Source organism: Xiphias gladius, chromosome 16 (assembly GCF_016859285.1).
Source record: "Xiphias gladius isolate SHS-SW01 ecotype Sanya breed wild chromosome 16, ASM1685928v1, whole genome shotgun sequence".
NCBI classification, from domain to species: domain Eukaryota; kingdom Metazoa; phylum Chordata; class Actinopteri; order Istiophoriformes; family Xiphiidae; genus Xiphias; species Xiphias gladius.
In genome coordinates, this window is record NC_053415.1 from 13,183,238 (window position 1) to 13,209,670 (window position 26,433).

The 26,433-nt window shown below is 41.0% G+C and overlaps 1 protein-coding gene and 1 long non-coding RNA gene across 2 annotated transcripts in view; one reads left to right on the forward strand and one right to left on the reverse strand.

Moving 5' to 3' along the window:
• LOC120801684 overlaps positions 1-2,354 on the forward strand; it is a 61,469-nt gene extending 59,115 nt beyond the window's left edge. Inside the window, exon 3 of the long non-coding RNA XR_005709122.1 lies at positions 248-2,354. This is a non-coding gene — a long non-coding RNA (uncharacterized LOC120801684). The remainder of the gene's footprint in view (positions 1-247) is intronic.
• A 13,961-nt stretch (positions 2,355-16,315) lies between these two features.
• nr4a2a (nuclear receptor subfamily 4, group A, member 2a) lies at positions 16,316-21,596 on the reverse strand. The gene is made up of 8 exons (XM_040149508.1): positions 21,427-21,596; positions 20,814-20,915; positions 19,724-20,595; positions 19,154-19,283; positions 18,828-18,991; positions 18,213-18,415; positions 17,868-18,046; positions 16,316-17,741 (listed from the first exon to the last, which is right to left on the reverse strand). Exons 3-8 carry the CDS (start codon positions 20,591-20,593, stop codon positions 17,485-17,487), a joined length of 1,803 nt encoding a protein of 600 aa, XP_040005442.1. The 5' UTR covers positions 20,594-20,595; positions 20,814-20,915; positions 21,427-21,596; the 3' UTR covers positions 16,316-17,484.
• Between the last annotated feature and the right edge of the window lie 4,837 nt (positions 21,597-26,433).

Consider the following 26,433-nt stretch of genomic DNA (forward strand, 5'->3'; position numbering starts at 1 on the left):
TTATTCATGTGAGTGGATCAGCATATATACCATACATCAACAGTGTACACACCACTCAACACTTTGCCTCACTGTGCAGATGACGAGGATTGTTCTAAAACAAACTCAAATGAATAAATAATATGTCAAGGAAGTGCTTATACTCAGATCCATAAAGTACCTCCGTAGGCCCCACGCTGTCCTCCATGACATCAGTGTGAGTGAGAGTCCTGCCTGTGATTATGTCCCTCTCCTTCTTATGCACCAGACTGACAAGCCCATGTCGGAGAGACAAGCCCCTCGCCTCTGAGCGCTAATGGATGATTGGTGGCAGGATAGGAGGCTTCAGTTCTCCCTTTCATCCTTGCCTGCTTTTGACCCGGAGAGCCAGCAGTAATCGGCCTGGCAGAGGGGTAATCATTCCCCGTGTGCCGACTCTGATAAGTTGGAACACCTTCCCCCGGCAGCGGAGGGAGCTCCTGCGGCCTCCCTGGTTATCGCTGTCCCCGGCACCCCTTCAAGAGGCTGCATTGCCTCCTCTTCTAGGCTCAAAGGCTCCATCAACGGCGGCTCTCTGCTCCGCTTTCATCTGACAGAGCACATAAGCCGCTGAAAGGGAGAAAAATAAACTGGGTTCTATCTCTCAAACTGTGATCTTATGAATTCGATTTGGTCACTTTTAAAATGTAACTGCACAATTTGTTATTTTCTCCTGTTTCCCTTTCTCTGTTAATATCTGTGGCGATAAATTGCTTCGATTGACAGGCTCATTTTTTTTGTTGTGTGCTTCTGTATTTGTGATAAGGCAGCAAACTGTGGTCACCTGAAGGGGCTGAGAAGTTCTCTGAGGCTTGAGTGCTGTTTCTCAGCACCTTTCATGTAAGCCACTGTGAAAATTGTTTGGCTTATTTTGTTGAGAAAAATCCCCATGTTTTGCTTGATTACATTTTGTTATGGTTTTCCTCCCATTTTTCAGAGAACTTCTTAAGCCTGCCGAGATTACTGTTTAATAGGGATGATATTGTGCTGGCTTTATTGGCTATTTGCAGCTGCAACGCTGGTTCATTTAATAGCCCCGTCGGTTGTTAAAGGGATTACACAGCTGCCACACTCTAGTGTGTACATTGGGCCTCTGGTGGAAAAAAAGACTATTGCCTGAAATGGAAAGACAGAAGGGAAAATAATTTTCTGTAGTTTTTCAGAAATGTGTGATCATACATGCAAAGTTTGCCTGCCACATTAAAATTACCTGCTCGCCCCTTTGTGATCTGACTCTGATCATATCCCATTCCATATCTAAGTGACCTTTAGAAAGCTAGAGGCACTACCCAACATTGATTAAATAAATTGATCCCCACACATTCAGAGGATATTAATTAGACATGGAAAACAAGTGAATGAACACAAATAGCTCTTAGTTTAAATGCAATAGCAAATAAAACCTTGAGGGGGATGTGAGAAAGCCCAGTAACACATAAAGACCTGAAGCCGCTTGATATCAGTTTACAATGGTGGAGCATGTGCAGAAACGTCAATCCACTTTGTGGATTGTAAAACTAGTTGGATTGACCATAAAATCATTATTAAAAAGGTACTGTTTTTCTCAATTAATATGATCGTTTTATGGCTTCATGTAAATTTTTTTCATTAAATCTTTTTTTTTTTCAAGGCAAAACAAATCCGCGTGATTACTGATACATTCTAGTTATAAGATCAATATATAGCCAGACTGAATCTGTCATCTTTGAAGCAGGATGCATGCTGAGATGTCGTACTTTGGTGGCCTGTGACTTATCCATGTCAGCAGCAGCTGCCAAATAGGTTTCAGACGAGAGGGCAGAGTCATACAATATGTGCCAAAGCTAACAGCTGTTAACCACACAACCTGCAGGCTATGAACTGCAGCTCTGTCCATTGTCAGTCTTTCCACAGTTAAATATTCCAGGAGGAATTTGTTACAACAAGGCCATACATAACGGGTAAAAACCCTTTACACCAATATTGCTCTCAAAATTGGCAGCATGAGAAGAAGGGACATGAGGGATGCTTGAGAGTGGTAACCTATCCCTCTTAGCCCCCTGGGAGCCACTTGGCCAGCTTTCATCCACATAATTATAATAAATTTGACATTTCATAGATAATATTGATTTCTTTATTTTAGCATTTCACCATAGGTGACAGTCTAGTGTCAAGAATGAAATTTCTATTGATCTTCTGCGCATTAATCCCTCATGTGTATGTGATCATTTTTATAAGACCTTTTACTGCACATAAATCAATATTTCATATTTCCAGCCATGCCAGAGGAGATGTCATATTTGTAAACTGTGTCTTGACACTAGCAATTCCTTTCTTGTTCAGCTGCAACTGTGCAAGACCAGTCAATTTGGGGTGGTGGGAGCAGAGGCACAAGGGAGGAGGGGGGGAGGACGAGGGAAGAGAATTTGCAGTCTGCGGCTTTGGTCTGGTTGGGAGGAGCTGAGCCCTTTTTGAGATACATACTGCAGCACTGATGATGAAATATCGTTTTCAGAATTAATTAGCTTGCAAAGTGATGAGGGGCTGTTAATAATGAAAATAAACTGGCAAATCATTTCAAATTGATTAGCTCATTGCTAGGAAAGGGATATTGAACACTTCTTTAAATTGTCTGTTAATTTCTCTAATTTCTGGCTATAATATTTTTTTCTATGATTTTAAAGTGTGTGTGTTCTAACAGAAACATACTGTAGATCTGATTATACTTTTGATGGGTTTTGCAGTAGCATTTTCACTAGAATTGACATCATTTTTTGTGACATACTTACATTTATTAGTGTGCAAATTTTAAAACTAATGTTAAAAAAATAAATGTATATGGACACATACACAGTTGGAATTTGTGCTACCTGTCCAGTATCTTGGAAGTGTCAGAATGAGTGACTTGTTTTCTGCAATAATTTAAAATAAATTTTCCCCACATACAGGAATGTTGCTCTCAGCTGCAGTATAACATGACAATAGCCATGGAGAATGCACAACTGTTTGGTGAAAAATATGATCACCTGAATGGTGCAGACACCTGACCTTTTCTCAGTCTCCCTTAACATGTCCCTTCCATACAATCAGTGTGAGAGCGCCGCATAAGAAAGGCCAGTCCATTAAGAGAATATGCTAATTTTGCCATCCGCTCCTAATTGATGCCATTTTACCAAGTAAACAAGACTTCTGTCTACAATGGATGTGTTTCTGTCAGTTAAAAGGAAATTTCAGATCGGCTTTTTCCTGTAATTTTCTCTCCGAGAGCTATTGGTGTGCCATTATTGCAAATTATAAGTCTCTCCTTTTGAAGAGAGGTGCTATTCTTGCTGTGTTTTTTTCCCCCTCCTTAAAGGCCATCCACTATTTTTTGTCAGTCACTGGAGAATCTTCATTCACGTGAAAAGGTGTCAGTGCCTGACTGTTAGAGCATGATGACAGACACCCAGTAGAAGTGTGAGTGACTGCCTGACACCATAGAGGTTTGTCAATGATGTCAACGGCACTCTGGCAGCTAACACAGTATTGTCCCAGACACTCTACAGGACAGCACCATAATATAGGACGTAGACAGGGCGTGATGTGTTATCTCCACAACCTCTCTCCCATCCTTCAGTCTTTACCACAGGCCATGACTGAAGGTCTGTGAGGATCCTCAATGCAGCAAGTTGCCTGATTCATCTTCCCTGACAGCCACGTAATGCTGTATGAGCTTGTTCCTCCATTCAAGTAATGCTGATGAATCTGCTGTCCAGATGCCTTGCGCTCCCCTTTGTTGAAACAGGGGGATAGACCCATCACAATGTACCTTTGGGTTTGACCATACACGATCATTTCTCCCCTTCTGCCAAATAGTTCTTTGGCAAAGAGGCTATCAAAGTGTGTGTGTGTGTGTGTGTGTGTGTGTGTGTGTGTGTGTGTGTGTGTGTGTGTGTGTGTGTGTGTGTGTGTGTGTGTTTGGGGGGGGCTGCATGGCCGGGCAGGCGAGGTTGACTGGCGCTCACTGGTAAGTTGTCTCTCTGAGGAAAGGGCTGTTTAAAAGGCAGGAGCTGGCAGTGGAGCAGACCTCTCAGCTCCCTGTCTAAATACTGCCTCTGTGTGACTGACAGCAAAGCAACAGCGCACTGGCATTCTCTTTTCAGCAACTCAGCAACCCTTTAACAAAAACCAAAGGATTTAACATAAAACTCAGACCAGAGTGCCACCCAATGCAGCATTGCTGCCTTCACAGCTCTTTAAATTATTTAACATGACAAGCTGTCCTTTTGTTGTCATTGTTGTGAATGTGATATGACCCTGTTAGTTGTAACATGACTTAATTAGGGTGATTTGAATAATCACGATTTTTCTGCTTTGTGTAATTACAAAATCATCTTCCACATAGTAAAATGACTTTTTTTGTTTGTAATGATATTGGCTTATGAAAAGTCTTCCTTTGTACTTTGAAGTCCTCTCCTTAGAAATGATACGAGCTCTATCTTTGATTTATTGTTATTTGTTTAGAGATTGACCTTTCTAAATTCAATTTTTAGATATATAAAATGTTCTTTTCCCATACAAGGGGACAAACAAGAGTCATCAACAGGCAAAAAGAAGACATTGCAAATGTTGCAAAACCTTAATAGCACAAAATTAACAATCTATGTGGTTTTGCTGGATTCAATTAGAGGGATATCTTGCTATTTCATGATGCACTTAGGAATGACAAAGCACAGATATAAGTATTGATTTTTTTGTATCCATAACCAGATAAACAATATGTATATGTATGTATTTGCAGCACAAATTGAATCAAAATGCACATATTACATTGAGGGCCCTGGAAGACTGACAGCAATTGAATTTGTCAGTCAAGAATTTAGTTAAAGAGTTAAAGACCTTTGATCCACCAGTGGGCAAAATGATACGACCGTCCAGAGTAAGAGATATTTATGGCATGTTGGCTTTTGTTACTGTGTCTTGCTTTTTTATGTGAATTATTTTTTTCGATGCTCATTTTCACTCAGTTCTGCAGTATGCACGTCTGCTCCTGCATTCATAGATGTGTGTGGTTGTGTGCATGTTTGTTTGTATCTGTCTGTTTGTAGATGTGCATGTGCGTGTTGATGCGCGTACTGGTGTGTACCAACAGGAAGACGCCTGCGTGTATGTATTCTTTGTGCTGGTATGTGTATGTCTGTGCATGCAGGAGAAGTGTATGTGACCATGTGCTTGTGTGGCGGGGCAAGTGTGAAGGATATTGTGGCAGAAAGGTAACAGAGAGAACGATAGCTATGTTTGTGGATTAATAACTATTAATTCTTCTTTTGACTGTAATTGATGCTTAAATCTCCCCTCCCCTCCTCCTCTCGGCAGACCTCTTGTACCCCCGTCAATTCTGTCCTTCTAATAAGGGCATTATTCCAAGGGATTTCATGCATTCTGATAAATCAAATTAGAAGGCCAGTGACTTAGATAGATTGCAGCAAGTAATTAGAGAATCCTCAATGCCTTCCTTGCTGCCACTCATTTACAAGAGTCTGTTATCTACCTATCTGTGCGCAGCATGAGGCGGTGTGGGTTTGCATCACTTTTCCCTCTTAAAATTCCTTCCTTATGTCACTGGAGAGACAGATCCCAGACCATATCTTGTCACCCAGGCTAGCACACCGCACAATGGACAGCGCAGTGGGACAGCCATTAATTGGAGCAACTTGGGTTGGTAAGTACCCACATGTGTGTCAGTGACATGCAAGAACAAGGAGATTGGCTGACACATGGAGACAGGGGACATCCTGGGCTGGGCTGCCCCCAACCCTCCCCACCTACACACACACACACACACACACACTTTCACATGCCCCCTCCTTTGCCCCTTGCACTTTCTCCTTGCCCTCTGGAAACAACACCATGTTCTTGATACTGACTCAGTGGTCACTATCCATGTCAGCAGAACAGCCGTGTTCACATGCCACAAATGTTGTGTGGGCTGTGAATGTGCGAGCGTGTGTGTATCTATTTGGAAAATTAATACAGTAATGTGGTTTTGACAATTAAATATACTTTCCATTTGTAGAGCGCTACTGTTTTTAAAAAATAATAATATAATAATAAAGGACTTTTTTCAAAAACAGCAGTGGAAAGTTAACATTTACCAGTGAATTTACTCAAGTACTGTACTTAGGTACAAATTTGAGTTACCTGTCTCGTTAAAAACAGCTCCACCTCCACCAGCTACAACAGTAAAATGCTATTGATACATCAAATAGTATTATATACAATGTATAACACTCACATGGGCCGTTTCCTGCTTTTTGAGCACTTCAGTTTTTGATACTTTATAAATATTTGCTAACAATACATACATACTTTTACTTCACATTTTCAGTGTAGGACTTTTAATGGATTTGTGATGGTGTATTTTCATAGTGTGGTATTGCTACTGTTACTTAGTGTAAAGGATCTAAATGCTTTCCACAACTTTTTGAAATTAATATAAAAATATTTGTCAAATCAAAAAGAGAAATCATTCAATAGAGAGGACCATCTGTGTTACTTACAAACACCTTCCAGTCTAAAGTCCTGACAGCTGCTCTCCCCCCTGATCTACCATAACCACTCTATGGCATTTTTCTTCCTTTCTTTTCCACTTCCCCTGCACCCCTATCACAAAGCAGTCTGACAGAGTTCACTTTCTCCTTTAAGAGGATGAATGAAGATAAAAAGCAAAGCAAAATCGAGCACGAGAGGCATCACTTGCTTTGATTCATGATGGCTGGGAGTTTGGCGCTTCTCTGCAGCCTGCCTGCTTGGCTGCCTCTAATGGAGAGCCGCAGTCTGCTCACAGTGACACCGTCAAGCCATCAGGAATGGCTGATTATGGTGCTAAATATTGATCTCTGCCTCACATGTGTCAAAATTCCCCCCACCCTTTAATTAGAATTTCCCCTCCGTGCCATACAGGAACTAACTGAATATATTAGAGGACTTCATGAGGAGGAGGGGAGTGCAGCTAGCGGGGCATAATTGTGACCTCTTGTCTTGCCTCTTCCCTCCTGAGTTTCGGGATGACTCCCAACTGTCTGTCTAATGCTCCCGGCCTCTGTGATAATCAGACTTATTTTCCTCATGTTATCACTGGATGATCGGCATGGCTCTCCTGTTCTCTATTCCCCTCTCCCTTCTGTCTTGTCCCTACCTTCAAACCTCCTCCAACCCTCTTTACCTTGTCCTTTCCATCTTATTTTTGTCTTAATTTTGCATGGACTGTTAGAGAAGGCTGTCTTGAAACACAGTTATGTTTAGTTTATGTTTATGCTTTGGTAAAAGAGTACAGTAAAAAAAAACAAAAAAACACAAACCCTCCTAATTCTATGCACAGCTTAAATGTGTTTAATTACAGAAAGGTCCTTAAAAGAGAATTCCACCGATTTAGCATTGCACTCCTCTAACAACGGAGAGTTTTTAGAAAATGATCAAAACTGATTAAGCAGGATCAGAGATATCGCCTTTTTTTATTCCACACATTCTCTTTCCCTATGCACAGTTACATTACCTACCTATATTACCCCCAGTACAACTCGACTACCGACAGTTCTGTTTGAGATTCCAGTGAGTTATGCTAGTAGCAGCTGGTGTAGTCTCGAGCCACTAGCCCCAAGCAGAGATGAAGAGTGGGCTACAGAGGTCTTGTAAGCTCACTTCTTTCTAGCTCCATGCATCCAAATTTCTTTCATTTTCAAATTTGCATTCATCATACCCAAATGACACTTTATACAACTATTTTCACATGTGTAGTAGTACTCCTAAAGACCTGTAAACAGAGGAGACAGATGAACACACAGGTCGTCCGTGCACACAGCTTATTATGACCCATAGTTGTGTTTTATTGTTAGTCAACCTCTAGCGGCCACAGTAATTATGATAGGAGCAAGGGAGGAAGCCAGGTGACGTAGTTCAAAGAGCAAATAAGTCTGCGTTACGAGGAGGGATGGATCAACCACAACCACAAGACTTTCACGCAGGAGGCCCTTGTTTGTTTCCTGTGTGAAACCGATAATCATCATTGTTTCTTTTATCCGTTACCGCTCTACAGCCTAAACCAGGTGTTTATTATTCTTACCCTGATGACCACCTGCCGCTGGTACGCTCCTATGGGTCATATCCGAGGGTAGGGGCAAGGGAACTATTCGGTTTTTAAGGTTGGAGAAGTTATTGATGTGTAAAATCAGTGGAATTCCCCTTAAATGCCTTTTTAAAAAAAAGAGAAAAAAAAAAAAGAAAATAGCAGTATGTGTATCTTTGTACGTATCGTTGTATTTCTGCTGATTAATATAAAATGAATATAGTATTCAAGCAGTTCAGTGGCCTTACAGTAAGAGAAGAGGCATAGAGATTCAGTGATTTGAATTTTATTTTTAGTCAAGTCACAGTATTAACAACCGACATCATAAGTTGCCCCGAAAGGAAAGCCAAAACACTGTTAATGCCACAGCAAAGCAGTGATAATGCACTGTTAGAAGATTGAAAAAATAAACATGACATAGCCAGATTTTTTGAAAACGTCTTCTGTGCCAGGATTCATCATTTATATTTATCTGCTCTCTGTACTGTTACATGCTTTTACTGTTCAATATTAAATCAGCAAGTTATCTCCTCTTCCCAGATTTCAGAGCACTAACATGCTACGTTTTTTTCCTAACCTTCTCCAGCTCTTTTATCCATCTTTCCCCCTTTTCCAGCTCTCTTTTCTCCCTGACCTCCACCCCTCCTCTTCTCTCTTTCTCTCTCTCCCATACTTTGGATAGGAGGCACTGGTTGTTATTATAGGACGCTGGCAGGCTTGCCGACAGTTGCATTCTGGCGAGAGTCAAGTGCCACAAGGTGCCTTTTTCTATTTGTTTGTTTCATGCTACACTGCACCAGCCACTGACCTGTGCTAGCCATGTCATGCAAGAGGCAGGCAGGTTCATCCAATCAAAGACCGGCTGAAAATTAACACTGATCTTTCATTCCTGAAGAGGGACTGTGGCAAAAGACAATTTCATGACCGTAGGGGGGACTTTTATTTATTTACACTTTTATTAATTGTGTTATATATTTTTCTTCTCTTTACATTTTTGGTGATTAAAATCAAGTCTGTGATCAGGTTGTGTTGCAAATAACAAAACATGGTTTAAATCTATCATCACTACCTGTCATTCTGTTCACAACTGAAACTGTTTTCACTCGAAACATAATTTTTAGTCTCAGTCTTGAAATATGATTTTCTAATATCACTGATTTTTTTTTTTCACAGTGAATTCAATCTGATCCCCTGCAATTCAGTACATGCAATATTCATAGTTGATCCATTGACTGCTATTCAAGCGGGAACTATTTGAAGAGGGAAAGTTCATGTGCATTTTTGATGGATTGTGCATGTCTTCCCCTACTCTATATGGATAGAGAGCTTGTTTGAAGGTCAGTGATTCTCTTCAGTCAGAGTCTTCCCTCCACACTCCTTTTTGGGGGGGAAAAATATCTCCAGTCTTCACTCCATATTTTTCAAGTGCTTCTAGGATGACCAGGTTGGATGACCTTGAATCCTGGTAGAGATGAATCTCTTTGAGCCTCCACTCTGTCCTTTTCTTAGGGAACTCTGTCATGAAGAAAGACGACCTTCTCCCATCAGTCTTTTCATAGAAAATATCCACTTTTCCAATCTCCCAACCTTTTCATGTCTTTGATATTTTATGTTTTTCACTGTATGTGTGTTGAAGTACATTTTCCTTTAACATATTTTAATTCTCACATTGCCATTGATTTATTCCTCTTTTGTCTGACAAGTTGAAATGCTAAATGCTGTTTTCAACAAATTCCTTTTCCACTAATCTCAAATGATAACATTTGGGTTCTATATGTGCATTAAGAAAGAGGGTCAATATTTAGAAATTTGTCATTTCTGTGTGGGCATGCCTTTGTGTTAACATGTAGGAACAAGGGGTTGAACAAGGGTTGAGTGGATCTTGAGAGCTGGCAGGTGCATTATTGCAGCAGGCTCTGCCTAGCTTGACATGTGTGTGTTCCTAATCTCCTAGTGATATGACAAAGCTGTGTGGGAGCCTGGGTTGGATCTCGCCTGTCTGTTGTGATACACAGACACCATAAACCCATCCCCCCTTCCCTTTTGTCCAACACACACACATCATATTCCCCTCTTGACCCTTCAAGAATCCACCACTCCATCTATTGGCACCCTCTCACTGTAAATGTGTACTTATATGTGCTATGGCAGATTAGTAACACCATCAGTACGTGCATCTATTTGTGTTGTGGGTACATACCTATACTGCATGTATCAATGCACACAGAAATTCATTCAATGGAGAGTAGAGGCCTAGGACGCCCTGTAGATGCAGACAAGTGTGAGTGCATTTCAGACTTGTTTGCTAGTCAACACGCCGAAGATTGAGGTAAAAGGTATTGTGAAGTTCTTGTTGGATTGTTTGAACTGAACTTTTTTGAAAAAATCACATTAAACAAATCTCTTTCTTTGCCTTTTCACAAGTTGACTTGATCGTTTCTGAGATTCAGCTCGGAAGCAAGAATACACTGATGGGAGGACTTTGGAGCTGCAAAAACCTACCGCAACATTTTTCCAAATCTGCTTGTTTAATCGAGGGGTGACACTACAGAGGTCTGTGGCTTTGCGCTCATAAGAGCTCATTTTTTTGTTGAACCTTATGATCAAACTTCAATAGACATACTGTATTTTTGCTGTTTAGCTGTATGATTGTCCAAATGAAGCACATAACTTTTGCTATTCCTGTATCTCTTCTCAATTAATAAATCTGTGATTGTAATTTCTATTTAAAAAGCAAATGCATCTTTCTCCTGGGAATTAATGTATTTTTGGTGTATTTCAGGCCTTTATTTAGAGAGCAGACAGAAGAGACATACATGTAATGACGGGAGGGAGAAATCGGTGTATGGCATGCAGCATTGTTCCCCAGGTGGAATCAAACCAGGGCTGTTGCAGTCGCACGGGGAACGCCTTAATCCGCTAGGGTACCAGGGCACCCATGTACCTTCTACTTAATCCGGATTGCAGATGATAGAGGACCACACATACACACACATGATTTGACTCAAAGACATGAACAGATTACATGTGCATGGGTGTGTTTTATATGTTTCACTTCACATGGAGCAGCGGCACAAACCATAACACAGGATGAGGGCATATCCGTGTGGGAACTGAGCCAGTGCATCTGACCATGTTGACATTTTACACACTGACATCTGACGAAGGGATAGTTTGCATCCCTGCATTCAGTCATTGTCACAGTGGAAGGTGTAAATGGGGGGAGAAAACAAGAAGCAAGTAATGGGCAGCATTTTTTAGACTTTAGGAATTTCAAATGTAATTATTTCACAAAAAATTCAATTCAATGTAAATGATTTGAAATGTATATGTTAGGCTGCTGTGATAAAATTATGTAGATAAGACTGTTTAGATGAGCATTGTTGGTGATACCCCGCATGTGTCATCAAAACTAGCTTCTTCTCTCGTGTGTTTTTACAGTTTGCTCCTCAGTCTCCTCCAGCCTTGCCCCAGAGACCTAATGCATCATTTGAGGCTCATACAATTCATTGCTTCCCAAGCCACTGGCTCCTACCAGCCTGAAAGAGGCATTTTTCGCCACTTAGAAACACGCACTGTGTGTCTGATCCCTTCCTCCTTAATATGTCCTCTATTACCATCAGGCATTTATGCCTGTTTTTTCTACTTCAGTAACCACTGAGCACCGGCTTCATTAAAACTAATTGAATCGGAAACACGTCTGCCCGAGGAAACATTAACTCCTTCTATAAAGGAAATTTCTGATTTCATTTTGTCAATAAGGTCAAAGGACTGAGCCCATGTGTTCAATACTGATACATGCTGTGCCCATAAACTTAAACTGTAGGGCTATTTAATTTTGATAAACAGACTGCTATTTATCAGCACTGAATGTACTATTTGAACACTTGTGGTTGCTGGTGATTATAAGATCATTTGTAAAAATCACCTTTCTTTTTTTCTCCAAATGTATAGTTTCCTGCAGAAACCTGAAGAACCCCCTTGCTAACATAATGTCCTGTCAATTTCATTGCATTATTAATTTCTTGTGGTTAGCATAATTGAGTCTTGGTACAAGCATTGCAAATCATGGTTTTTACTGACCACACTTGAAACAATAATTTGATGGCATCCGTCAGAAATCAATGTGCAAGAACAGAGCATGCACAGCTGTTTAATATGAAGTAAATATTTATGAGTGATCTGACTAGGCATCAAGTTCAGTCAGTCTTCTTTGAAAGGATCTGTGCGAATGATTAACCTCATTTTACTGGTGCTGTCTGGGCTGGTAATGGCCATTAGAGCTAAGAAGGAGTGAGGCCTTTGATTTTTGGCTCCTCATCATTCACAGCTTGTCGCATCCCTTCATCCTTCATACAAGGCTGCTGAATTGATTGTCTGTTTAGTCCTATGAATGATAAAGCTGCTCTGGGCCACAGGCTGAGAGGGACAGACACGGCTTCCCTTCCATCTATATGCAAGGTGGATATCTTTTCCTGCCTCGCCACTTGGAAATCAGCTTTTTGCATTATTTATTGGACAATCATCAGCATTTCAATATGGTAAATCAAATAGTCATAGTAATATAACTATAGACAGTCATATCCAAAGGGCCATCATTCTACTCATTATTCATTCATTTTGTTTAGAGCTATAGTCGGCAGGATTCATAAGTTGTGTAATCAACATGTTTTACTGCAGGCTCACAGAGCAGCCTGACCGAACAGAGGAAAAGGTAACATGAAGGGAAGTGATTCTAAATGTAAGAATGGAGACTGAATGCGCTGAATGAATGAAAAGCAGCAGAATTATTGAAAAGCAGTGCGTAACCAAGGGCAGCTGGAAAGACATACTCAAGAATCAGATGATTTCTTTAAATCACTTTCTTTTTCAAGAAAGCCAGCTAATAGAGAGCATGGTTTGGCTTTTCAGTCATATGGATCTATTTCAGGTGTTGCCAACAAGCTTTCTGATAAGATTCTCACTTATTACTTCAAAATAACTTTAAATGCCACTCATAAAATGAAAAGATATAACTTCACTGTAATTTACTGTAGGCTTAATTTTATCCAAGTCGGAGAAAACAACACACTGTGTGCAAAAAACCCTCTGCTATGTTCAGGAGAGTGTAGACATTGCCATCATTGGGCAGCATGTATTTTTGGACAAAGTATCACAGAAGTTTGTAGCATGTATATTTTGCATCCTCATAATAATTCTCCCTCTGCATTCCCTGTTGACTGCCGCTGCACTCTGCTCTTTGCTGCTGCAGTTGAAAAAAAATAACACATTTCTCCTCTTTCTAAACGTAGCTTCAGTTTGAGCAGCAGTGAGGTCTCCTTCCCAGATGTCTACCAAGTTCACATGTAGTGAAAAGGTGAAAGGTCAGTTGTTCTCCCACCACAGGGATCAGATGAAGCAAAGGTCTAGCTTATCTTCCCAACATGGTAATTCACACATTACACCTCCAGACTAAGGTTATGGCCAATACTGTCAACAAATGAAAACTTTTGGCAAAAAATGACAATAAGGCATATCCCTTTCAAAATAAAATACATCCTTATTCCACTTTGTTGTTGGGGAATGGCTCCTGTCTATAACTGTCGATGTTAATGGTCAGTTCACACGTAGTCATGCAGATGGCCACCACGCTAAACACACCTACAACCAAGCGCCACACACATGAACCTGTCAGATTGCATCACAGAATTAGACAAAAGCACAACAATGTGCAGCTGTGCATGCAACATAATCCATGACAGTCGCAGTGTGCAGCATGCGTCCAATAGCGATGGCCTACTGCGGATGTGAAGGAGCCTTCTCGTGAAGCTATGGCTCAGTCTTATACTTCAATGCCCTTCTCACTTTGCGTACAAGCACTTAGCAGCAGACACACAGGCTCTGTTCTCTGAAGAGGGCCACTTTCACTCGCTGGCCCTGGTTTGTTGTCCTCTGTACAGGAGCTGAGGACAAGACAGAACAACTGGGAAATTATTTCTTTTTCTTTTCTTCTAGTCCTACTTATGCTGACACCATCACATCTAACCTTCCGCTGATGTCAAGTGTGGGGAGGAAATGAAGTCCTAGGCTCTTAATGAATTTAGACTCAAGGTCCTCCAGCGTATATAATCATGCACAAACACTGACAGAAGTCTTAGCTACATGTGTCATGTTTTATTGTGTGGAGATAGACATGTTTAAAACCTAACTGTACTTTGAGTCAATAGAAGGAGCTTGTGACATTGTAATGCACCCTTTTCAACAGATCTGCTAAATGTCAGCAAACTGGTTCTGAATGTAATCCCAATTTGCCTTGGAATTAGCGCTTTACAGTGACGATCTAATTATTTAGACAATTTATTGCCTGCCGCTAATATCTCTCAAAATAAGCTGTTCCCTTCATCTTGATCATGTGGTAAATGTGGAATCACCGAGGATAAGTCCCAGACATGCCTCAGAGCCTGGCGTCACTTCTCCCCTCTGATAGACAAACGGAAAGGCTTTGTGACAGCGGCGCGGCTTCAGTTCGTGCGGGCCAGTCGCTGCCGTTTTATATACATTTCCAAACGACTTTCCTTTCCGCAGTGACGGACCATAATATGCAGATTTGATGCGCGACAACATCTCGGAGTGTCTTGCATCGTGGTTGTGTAAGGGGGCAACCAGTCAGTGGGATTAAAGGGTATGCAGTGGTGGACTCTGAACCTGACAGTAACCTGTGTGATTTAATGGCCGGTAAGGCGTGGAGGAGAAGCTGCAGGAAATCAGGGGAGCAGAGCTGGACTCCCCGGGGGTTTGTGGGAGGTTGACGGTAATAACAGGCTTGCTATGAAACTACAGTCAAACAAACTAGGTTGCTTTGTCTTTTCATCAGACGCCGGCTCCGCTAAAAAAAAAAAAAAAAAAACAACTTTAAATCGTCGGGACTGTGGAGAAATGTAGAGAGAAAATGTGCCTGTCTGTGGCATCCTCATATGGTTCTTGTTCACTGAAAATTCAAAAATCCACAGACAAGTATATAGCACAGTATAAAGCTGTGCTACCTGTGCCCAACCAGGTTTCACAGTTCGCAGTAAATGTGTTCTTTTTAGCTGCACACTGAGTGCGCTCACTTCCTCTCAGTAATGGCAGGTTGCAGATATTCGGGCCTTTTATTTGCGGGGTTTATATCTGGTTCTGGTTCTGCTTTGACCTGTCGGCAGCGTAAAGAAGGTGAGACCTAAACACCGCGTTTAGAAAGTAAAAGTGAAGGCAAATGAAGCGGTTTGAGGAAGCGCATTAATGATCTCATGTACAAACTGAAATAAAATAAAAGTGGATATTACATGTTTTTAATCCTCAGACTATTATTCAACAAGGAACGTCTATCCAGAAAGACAACCTTCAACTTTTATTTGCATCAACTTTCGCACCCGAAAAGAACATCCAGTGGAATATACTGAATTATAAAATCCGATGTTCGCTTTTAAATGATGGTTCAAAAAAAAAAATATATTACTTTGTGTGGGATCCAAACGAAAAATGAAGATTCCTATATTTAATCCGTTGTAACCTTTTCTTTTGTCAAATGCAAATAGACGTTAGAAAATGAAAAGAGGTTTTAACAGCCAGGGATGGACTAATAAAAGCGTGTTTTTTTTACATTGTCGAAATATTAGAAACATAGACGCGCATGCAAGGGGCAAACTTTTAGGTGCTCAACAAATTAAAAGTCTATTCAAATGTAGCCTAATTTTGGTGACTGAAATATTCACACAGTATAGGCTTAAATAAAACGGTTGAAATGGTCAGATAATAAATGTGATCATTTAGAAAGCAACATATGTGTGTATAGAGAATAGAGAATTCAAAATACAACATGAGTAGGCCTGCCCATCATTTGCGACATATTTATAGTCTTTAAAGGTAATAACTTATTTTATTCATTTGAACTAAATGGCTCTACATAATTTCACAATTAGTTAAAGTAAGTTACTAAAAGGAAAAAAACGTAGTATTATTTCAATGTTTGTTTTTGTTCAATAGGCCTGTAAGCGCTGATAACTATACTGGAGGGAATTAAAATAATATCTAAGTTTGAACTACAGAATAATATTTTCTCTCGCGCTTAAGCAGCGTATTTCAATCACATAGATCTACATTTAAAGAATAAATTAACTTCAGAGAAATTATTTAGCAAAGAATTGATTTAAAAGTTTTATTTGTAAACATTAAATATTTCTTTCTTCTCTAAAGTTTTTGAATTCGGCACCAAATGCGTTACAGAATTGTAAGTATACATCAGGATGTCAAAGACGTGGGCCTAGGTCACACGCTCACGAACCTCTTGATATAAGATGGAGTTTTTTTTCATTTCCAAACGTGTTAAATCATAACTATCCAGACGTTTATAAGACATAAAACATAGACAACGTGCTCAGCATGAACTTGGGTGGTTTGAAATCGTTTAAATTGCACCATGCTTAGTGTAGCTCTTGGCAATAGAAATAATAAATATATAGAAACGTTTATATTCAACAGCAACAATACTTACAGCACATACAAACAAGGAATGTCTGACAGTTTTACAAACACCATGGGTCCCCCATTTTCTATACAGATGAGATATTTTTCCACATATGCGTTATACATAAAAGGAGTGCCATAACTACGAATCTGTATCAAATCTAGCAGACTACATAGTGTCCGGTATATATTATATATAGACATCACCTCAGCAAGTGCCTATAAAAGAAAAGAAAAAGGGGAAAAAAACGTAAACTAGAACATGCGTTGTCTTTTCTGGATACTTTTGGGATCCTGTCAGAAACACATAGGCACGAGTCAGAAAAGAAAAGAAAATTAAATCTTTTCATTATAACAAACTTTGTACACGTTATAAACCGATGCATTGGAGGCATCCCATAATCTATCATAATATACAGTGCGTGAGTGTGTGTTTGTCTGTGTGCGCGTATGTGTGTGTGCGTGAGTGTGCGTGCGCACGCGTGCGTGGTCATATATATATAAATTGAATATATTACATCTGAGTATGCTGAATCAGTAGAGCCGATGTTAAATAAATAGTAAGTGATTGCAACACTGGATTAACTTTGTTGACAATTTGTCCACTGGAGAGAAATTCCCTGTGATGATTCACTCGTTTGGCACTCGAAAAAAAACAACCCCAAAACAAAAAAACAATTTCAGAGAATCAAAAGGCCTAAACAGCAATCACACTTTCTGTCTCTTCCACCTGTTTCTCTCTTCTTTTTTTTTCCCCTCATGAATCATAATAGGGTAACTGTTGTTCTATTAGCCTACGGAGCTTGCAAAATATTCAGAAATGATAACGTTAAAAATCTGTCAAGTCTGACTCAAACAGTCTTTTGGAAGTTCTTTGAGGTCTCGCCATCGAGTCAGACTCAGAAAGGTAGGGTGTCGAGGAAAAGTTTGTCAATTATTGCTGGCGGAGGGACTAGATCTTCTAGTTTTAGGTAAAAGATACGCTGCAGACCTTGGGTACATAGTGTGCGCAGTTCAGGGAGCTTTCCCAAGAGTTTTGACAAGTAGTTGGGACGATTCAATCCACCGCCATTGAATGTCACTTGATCTTTGAGGCAGTTGACTATCTTGTTTTGGAGATCCTCGACCCTTTTGGGTTCCTTAAGCCCGTGTCGTTCTGCAATAAAAAACACACCGAGAGGGAAATGAGATGGGGAAATTGTTTCCGACGCATGAACTTGATCTGTTTTGCATGCACTGTGACGCAGGCAGAGTTTCCGAGGGAGCAGCCGCCTTCACTCACCTGTCACCATGGCCAGAGCTGCGATGCAGGAGAAAGCTGAGATGTCTATGTTCATGCTCTGCAGGTTCGAAGAAAACTCCGCGATAGCGTCCACCCACTCTCCAAATCCACGGACGCACTGTAGCCTGTGTAACACCACCCCATTACAAAAAATAAGTTTTCCTTCCACTGGGTTGGACCTGCAATTAATGAGAAAATGCCATTAATTACGCTTGGAAATAAATGGGAATTTAAGAGCCCTCCAATTATTGAGCAGCTAATAAAACCGAAAGCGATGAAGCTTGAAGGAGGAGCGGATGATTATCTAGAGCCTGGATTGTTTTGTTTAATAATTACGCAGTTTACCTGTAAGCCAGCCGCAGGACAAAAAGTTCAAGGAAGGCGGACTCAAAGAGGAGATCCTGATCTTGCTTCGGTAGATCAGAAAAGCCAGGGATCTTCTCTGCCCAGCCCCGGATGATCTCCATGGAGCCCGTCAGGAGATCATAGAACTGCTGGATGTGCTGAGTGTTGTCTCCAGTCATTTGGTAGTCAGGGTTAGCCTGGAACTGGAATTTAATTTAAACAGCGCCTTAATGAGGTCCTTTAAAATATATAATCCGTGAAATTGCAAATGCCCATTTCCAAGAGAGAAAGGGTGCCTTTTTTTACTGTTATATTCACGTCTCCTTTTGATGAACTTCTCTATTTCACTGCAATTTACTTAGGAGAAAAATGCCACATTAAAAGCCTGCCAAAGTTAGGAATTCAGCGATGTATTTCAGAAAACTTTCAAAGCAATAAATTGCTACCTCAAAGCAGGAGTAAATGAAAAAAGGTCGTCAATCTTGTTGTTCTTTCTGTTCTCACCCAAAGTAATAGTTGCTGTCTTTTTTTTTTTTTTTTTTGTCTTTTTCTCGTGTGTGTGTGTGTGTGTGGTGTGTGTACGTTTAATCTCTAGGCTTGTGCCACTTTACTTACTCTAGAGTAGTCCAAAGCAGACATGGAGGGGTTGGAGTCCACATGGGCCCTAACAAGTGCGCTTATGAGGCTCACCGGCGGCGAGGGTGGAGAGGGCTCCTGGGGACTTTTGGGTTTGGACGGTAGGCGTCCTCTCCGACCTTTGAGGTTATCCGTTCGGACAACTGCGTTTGGAGAAATACGTGAAATCCATAAGTCGACAATCCTGCGTAAATGCTTATATGTGGATAGGATAACATTCTATTACGCACGATGTTTTCCCGGTGTATCAGTGTGGAAATATACACTACTAGTCTAAAATGATTTAAGGCATGGTCTAAACATACCTTCTCTCACCATTCCGACGACGAGGCACTTCTGGAAACGGCAGAACTGGCAACGATTTCTTCGGCGTTTGTCTACAGGACAGTTTTTATTTGCTAAACACACGTATTTTGCATTTTTCTGGACGGTGCGCTGGAAAGAGAAAAATAGAAAAACATAGTGTCACTGCCTAGGCCTATTTTCTAAAGCTACTGCACAACGTGGAAAAAAAAAATGAAAAGATGAAAGCGATATAATATCTGTCTCATCTCCTGTTTGGGACCCAACTGTAGGAACCAACAAGAGGGAATAGACTGTCAGCAAATACACAATCGCTGTCTTTCAGATTTGTTTTATTCCTTATTCCCAGATATGTGTGGCATTTCACGCACGCACGTTAAGCTGTTGCTTAATGACATTTAGTGTGGCTTGCAACGAAAACGTGGTTCTAATAAATGTTTAGGCTGCATCGCTATTATTTTTAGGAAACTGGACAGAATTGAACACATGGGCGCAGTGAATAAGGGGCACACAGCGTACCTTTCATGTACGGACAGGATTACTGATTCAGTATTACTGTCATCTGAGCCCACCTTGAAAAATCCTTTGCAGCCCTCGCAGGTCCTCACTCCATAATGCTGGCAGGCTGCGTTGTCGCCACATACCGCACACAGACCCTCGTTTGACGGAGATCCTCGGGACGGGGGCGACGGCACTTGGCTGTCCACCAGCTGGTGCCCGTGGCTGAGCTGCAGGGAGTGAGGGAAGGCCAGGCCAGCCTGTTTCCGTATGGCGCTGGGCACCGCGAAGCTCTGGCCGTCCAGGCCGCGGTGCGCGCCCGGGTTGTCGTGGTTCATGGAGACATGCAGCGGCCCGTCGAACCGCATCTGACAGCTGGACACAGGGGTACCGGGCGGAGACTGCTTGAAGGAGAAGAGTGAAAGCCTGGACACCGGATTCTTGCGCTGGTCTATCATATGAGACGTGGCCGCAACATAGTTCTGGTGAAAACTGTGGAGGGAGCCCGGGTCCTCCCACATGTGATTGGGCTGAACTTGGAAGTTTGGTGTACTTGGGGCATGAGGCGAGGAGGGTTTGAAGTACATAGGCCCAGAGTGAGCCATCATTTCTTCCGACTGAGGTGGCAGGTGGCCCTGCTGATGGTAGTTGTGCATCTGGACCTCCTCCACCTTGATAGAGGACTGCTCTCCAGAGTGGGGCATCTGATACAGACAGGGTGGTTTAACGTCGTAACTGGTGTTATAATTGTCCATGAATGTACTGAAACTCGGGAGAGAAGTAGTAGCTGTGATCTCAGTGTTGGTCAAGTCCATGCTAAACTTAACAAACTCAGGTGTTAAGAAGTCGCAGCTGTATTCTCCTGCGGTGTGGTAGCTGTAGCTCTGGGAAGCAGGACTAGCTCCTTGAGGTGATGATCCATACTGAGCCTGAACGCAGGGCATGGCTGAAAACCAAACCAGTAAAAGTACATCAGAATTTCTCCACTAAATCTTCAAACTGTGAATAGAGTTCGACAGGTTAGCCAGTTAAATCCCATTTTAGTCTGAACAAGAGCTTTATTAACAGCACTTTACAGTAGTGAGTCAATTCCAAGTAAAAGAACACGAAACAATTGAAATACTGTATGTATTTTGTATTAGTAAACAATTTTCCGTATCATACCTCAAGTCTTCTGACAGTTTTTCGGTGACACTTGAAATGGGTAATGTCTGGAGTTGTATGGGTGTCAGGATTCAAAAAGGCGGCTCTGTTCTGGATCGTCCCCTAATAAGACACACAACTCTGACATTTACAAGATTATAAAATAAAAACAACATCAAAAAAAAAAAGACCAGATTAAGCCAGAATCAATTTATACAATTGCGCACAAACTATAAACAATTTCTTACTACGCACAGCATTTTAAAAAAAATTCGTACAGTTTTGAATGGATACGGACAAAATACGTGCATGTAGAAATGTAACTGCACAAGTCGTCTTTTTCTTTTGCTGTTATAAAGTCTGGAATTGTTCAGGATGAACTGACAAACTTTCGCATTCGTATCAACTTGTCTGCGAAGCAGAACGCCGAACATTCTCGTGAAATATCGGCCACATCCACAGGTCTGAACGGTCCGGGTCAGACCCGGTATTGTGTCATTTCAGTTTAAGTGGAAAAAAAAAAAAAAAACAGAGTGAAAGGAAAAAGATTCAACTGGCCCGGAGAAGTCGGTGCAAGTCAGGCACAGACACAGATCATGCTGCAAAGAGATCAGGTTGGATGCGTGAACCTTACCTCTTTCACATCAGGATCTCGGCTTTCAATCCATGCGATAAGCGCGCAGGGGGTATTCATCAATTTCAGTAAAAGCTCCAAACCATGAGCGTCGGTGCCCAACAATGCCAGGCAGGCAGACCGTGTGACTCCGCGCACTGACAGCGACACGAGCTTCGACTACCCAGTCTGGCCAATGTGGCTTTGTTTATGTGAGCTCTGGATACCGTGGCCCACGTGTTTCACAGCCCGACGTCATCGGCGTCGACACCGACACGGACCAATCCGCACGGGAGCTCTCTCAAGCCCCAATTTTTCTGGCGAGTGTGTTTGGCTGGTGGTATGTGTTCTGTGTTGCTTCCCACATGGACCTTAGCAGAGATGTAGTGGAGGGTAAACCCGCCTAAACTCAGTGCAGACACCTCTGTGTTTGCAGGGGAGTTAAGTCAGGCTTGTTTTAAGCAGACATTAATCACTGTGATCCCTATGATTTCATTGTTTGTTTGTTTATTTTTCTTATCACAGGTTTAGAAAGTAAATGATGCAGGTTCTGATGATCCGGTCATTTCCGCTCATACAGTTCATTTTTGTTCATACTGATGGATATTTTTCTGCATGTCATGGTGTAATCACCTTTGTTCCCCCCCCTATATCAGCACATAGGACATTTCTCTGATACAATAACTTCTGTAAATTGCAGCAGCCAACATGTAGTAATCTCGTTCCACCCAGGTGCCATTTTGAAGGTGTGTTTTTATCACAGGTATTGAAACACATATGTCACAGTTAGAAACATTTCTACTGACTAGTACTGAGTTTATTTATTCCCCGATTGTGGCTGTTTTACTGTAAAATTGAGTGTACATTGGCACCTCTAGGCACAGTTATGTCACAATGAGGCTGTTATGCCAGACTCACCACACTTGTATGAAATAGGCCTAATGAAGTGGGGGTCAATATTATTCTTCGTTATCTTCTGACAGGATATCTGTATTTCAATTGTGTTCCAAATTTAGACCTCAGATGGGGTGGGGTCTGCGGGGTGGCCTGCCTATTCATAGAGCTGGTAGTGTATGTGAGCTGCTGGAGGAGGAAGGGGGGATAATTAGTGGGCCTGTGGCCAGTTGTCATGGGGGAACCAATTTAGTCCCCAGAGAGGGAAACGTGATAGGAGCAGGCAGAATGGAGAGTGACGCAGAAAACGCTCAAGTTGACGCAGTCGCCAAAATAATCTTTTGGCCTTATTGTTCTGCAGCGATGGAATTACTGATCTCAGTGCAATCTTAAACCAGCACCTTGTAGCCCATCATGGTCTAAATTTTTCTGGATGCATATTGGCCTGGGCAGCAAGCCAAGGAGAGAGCACCAACTACATGTGTAAAGATGTGGGAGCACATGCGTAGAACAGCAGCCAGAATTACATAGCACGTAGCACCATGTGTTATTTCTAGAGGACTGATTCTTTATTATACGAACCACAGAACGGCCATCAGTCACAGAGCAGTCTTTCTTTTTTTTTTTTTTTTTTTAACTGCCCTGTACTCAGAGCACACAAGGAGAGAGTGTGCAAGTGCAAGGGGAAAAAAGGAAAACTATATCATGGTTACACTCACCTCTAGAGGACACTATTGTTCACCAGCCATACATCAAACAGCTCCTGTTTCTTACAATTAACCTTTTAATTAACCTAACCCCATTAAGGCTGTGTGGGCACGCCCAGTCATTTTCAGGTGGGCTGTGTGGCAGGATTTGTAAATTACAAATTCCACTCACTGCACTGTGAATAGTCAGAAGCAGAATATTTTAGTAAACCTTATGGTGTTTTTTGTGACAAGCTGTAATTATCTTGAACAACGCCTTTCACTCGCATCCTTTACATGAGGCCTCTAGTTTCTACCTTTGCATGTGTGCTGAAGTCCACTGACCATACATACAGTATATGACGCACGTCTGCATAACAAATCCAAACTACCTTGTCTGAAAATAGTGCTGTCGGGGCGATGCATGGTCACACTGTGTATTTACTGTTATCCATTTACCATTTAGAATTAAAATGAAAACACAATTAGCAGTTTAATTGGCCATTTTACTGAAGAATAATTAACTTCCCATTTATATGCACAATTAATTGACAGTCATTTGAAACTGAGGAGTTAGTTTTAATCATACAGAAGTTATTTCCTGAGATAATATTTTAACTTTGTTTGAAGAAATGTTTACTGACATTACCAGTTGCAGTGTGTGGGAGCCCGACCGTGCACCACTGTGTGTGTGTGTGTGTGTGTGTGCGTGTGCGTGTGTGTGTGTGTGTGTGTGTTTGTGTGTGAGAGAGAGAGAAAGAGAGAAGATGCATCTTTTTAAATTGGCTTACAGACCGTCAGTGCTCTGTTATTCTCTTCTCTTCAGGTAAAATCCGGAAATCTACAGGAAATGCACTTGGATAAGACACTGTCGTCATCTCAAGGTCACAGGATGTTCATGGATCCCAGCATCTGTCCGCTGCTTGACAGGTCAAGCCAGGGTGAGAGCATGAAAGAGAAAGGGTTGTCCATCATGAACTGGACTTTGGAGTCTAGATGTTGTTTGTTTTTTTTTGTCACAAGTCCAGCTTACGTCAGCACTACACGTCACCAGCCTCCAGTTTGCAAGTGGTTCACAGATTCTGGGCCTCCATTAGCACCACTTAGCTTCTGGCCCACATGAAATTGTCAATATTTCTATCTTAACTGCATCCAAAGAGATATAAGCATGATGTAAACGATAAGATTACATCAGAGTATCACCCTCACAGACCACGTGCCTGCCCATGATGCAGCTGCAGCGTTTTGAAATGTGGCAGCTGGATCCCAACTTTCAAACATGTTAAATGGTTAACTGGTATGTTATATGTATTTAGTAGCTATACACAATAGTCTCACTGCTGTAATGAGTTGCTTATGGTGGTGGAGTCAATACTGGAGCTGGTCATTCCCAGTGATAAAATAAATATTCAGATACTTGAGTAGAAGTGGTAATACCACTATAAATACTCTTCCAAAACTATCAGTACTCAACTTTATTAAAGGTACGGGCTTATAGCATATAGAATGATCTCTATCAGTGTTCAGCAATTGAGGCATTTATGTTTAAGATGTTGAAGCAGCAAAGTACATTTACTTGAATACTATACTTTGGTAATATTTTGAGGCAATTTCAATTTTCTTTTACTTTATACTTCCAAGCCACCTCATTTCAGGGGGAAATATTGTACCTTTTTTTAATTGTACTTTTGTATGACACCTATAGTCTGGTACTTTGCCCATTAAGAATTTACATACAAGTTATCTTCAGCTCATAAAAGACAATGATATTTGACGGATTAAACAGACAAACAGAGTATATAAGGTTGTTAAAATGACATCCACCGTTATCAGCTGCAATATCAAAATACTGCTTTCATGTTTGTGCATCACTAATGTTACTCCAAAATCACTTACAATAATATCATATTTCAGACAGGCACCGTTCAGATGCATAATGTGTACTTGTACTTTTGATATATCAAGAACATTTAGGTAATAATACTGATGTAGAGTAAGATTTTGAATGCTGCACTTTTACTTGAAATGGAATATTTATTCATTGTTTTATTTCTACTTTATTTCTAGGTATGCTGTTCCCTGTCCAGGTTGTGCAATAAGTCAGACTGTTAGGTTAATCAACAGGAGTTTCTTCATATGCCCAAGCTCATTGAATGTTTTGCATGCCATACCTGTGAAGTAACTTGTGGAGTGAGAAGAACAGAATTTCCCTCTGAAATTTAGTGGGGCAGATTTATAAAGTTGCAGAAGATGGAAATATTCTGTGGAACACCACTCCCTCAAAACTGTCTTTAAGCACATTACTTGACAAAAGTATGAAAATACTTGTTTCAGAAACCTGAGAAAATATGTTTTACTAAAAGGCTTTCCACTTCTTTTGATTTCTTAATCATTCTTCCATATATTACTTTAATTAGTTTTAATAGTTTAGTTTAGACTTTTTTTCTGAAACTGGATAAAAGCTAGGAGGGAGTTGTTCCATCCTCCTTAAATTGCAGCCTAGGTAGTTTGCAAAATCCGCTGGTCGCTCCCACAAACCTCATTTCATTTCTAAGCACCAGCAGGTATCAAACTTTCTGAGAATTGAACAGCCCAACCCTGAAGGCATCCCTTTGCTCAGTGTCTTTCTTCCATTTCTAGATTCCCACTTTACAAGCTTAAATGTCTACTTAATATGCTTTAATGCCTGCTCTTTAGAGCCAGGGAGCACTTCATCACTTTTATACACCTTTATATAACACACTGTTAACTAGCAATGCCTTATGGAACAGCTTGTCTTGCAGCTGGGAGGCACCTCCATGGCATGATGGAGGTACCTGTTCACCATTCACAATGAGACAGTAAAATGGGAATAGAGGCCTCTGCATACTGCTGCTGTCTATATCAGTCAACGATGAATATTCATGAATCACAGTGTCATGACATGCTCTGTAATTGGCAGCAACATTAGCAATGACACTGCTGGTATCAAGCCGCTGCATATTCATGTGGTGGGGCAATATTTCCTCACAGTGCTGTTTTTTTCTCTCCTCCTGAAAGTGAAAATGTATTCTGAAGCTGCAGGTGTCCTTGGTGCCACAATCAATTGCTGGCTGGATTGTGCCCCAGTGAAAATCAGACACACCATTAGTTTCTTTGTCAATCTCTTTGATTAATAACATATCTGATTTATAAAAGGTTGAGAGGACTCTAAATAGTGTAAAGTGAATCTCTTTGTAATAGTTATGAATGTGGACCTTAAGGAATCCTATATACCCTGTCATTGCCACTGGCTAATGGGCTTTTAAAAGATCACTAGTAAAATGTATTGATTACTTTAAAAAGTAATAGGCCTAGATTATTTAATTATTTAGTTAACCAGGAATGTGCTTGTGCTCTCTAATGATATGACATACAGTTGTCTCTTATCTAAATTGTTTGAGGTGTGAGTAGATTTTGCGGCTAGCAC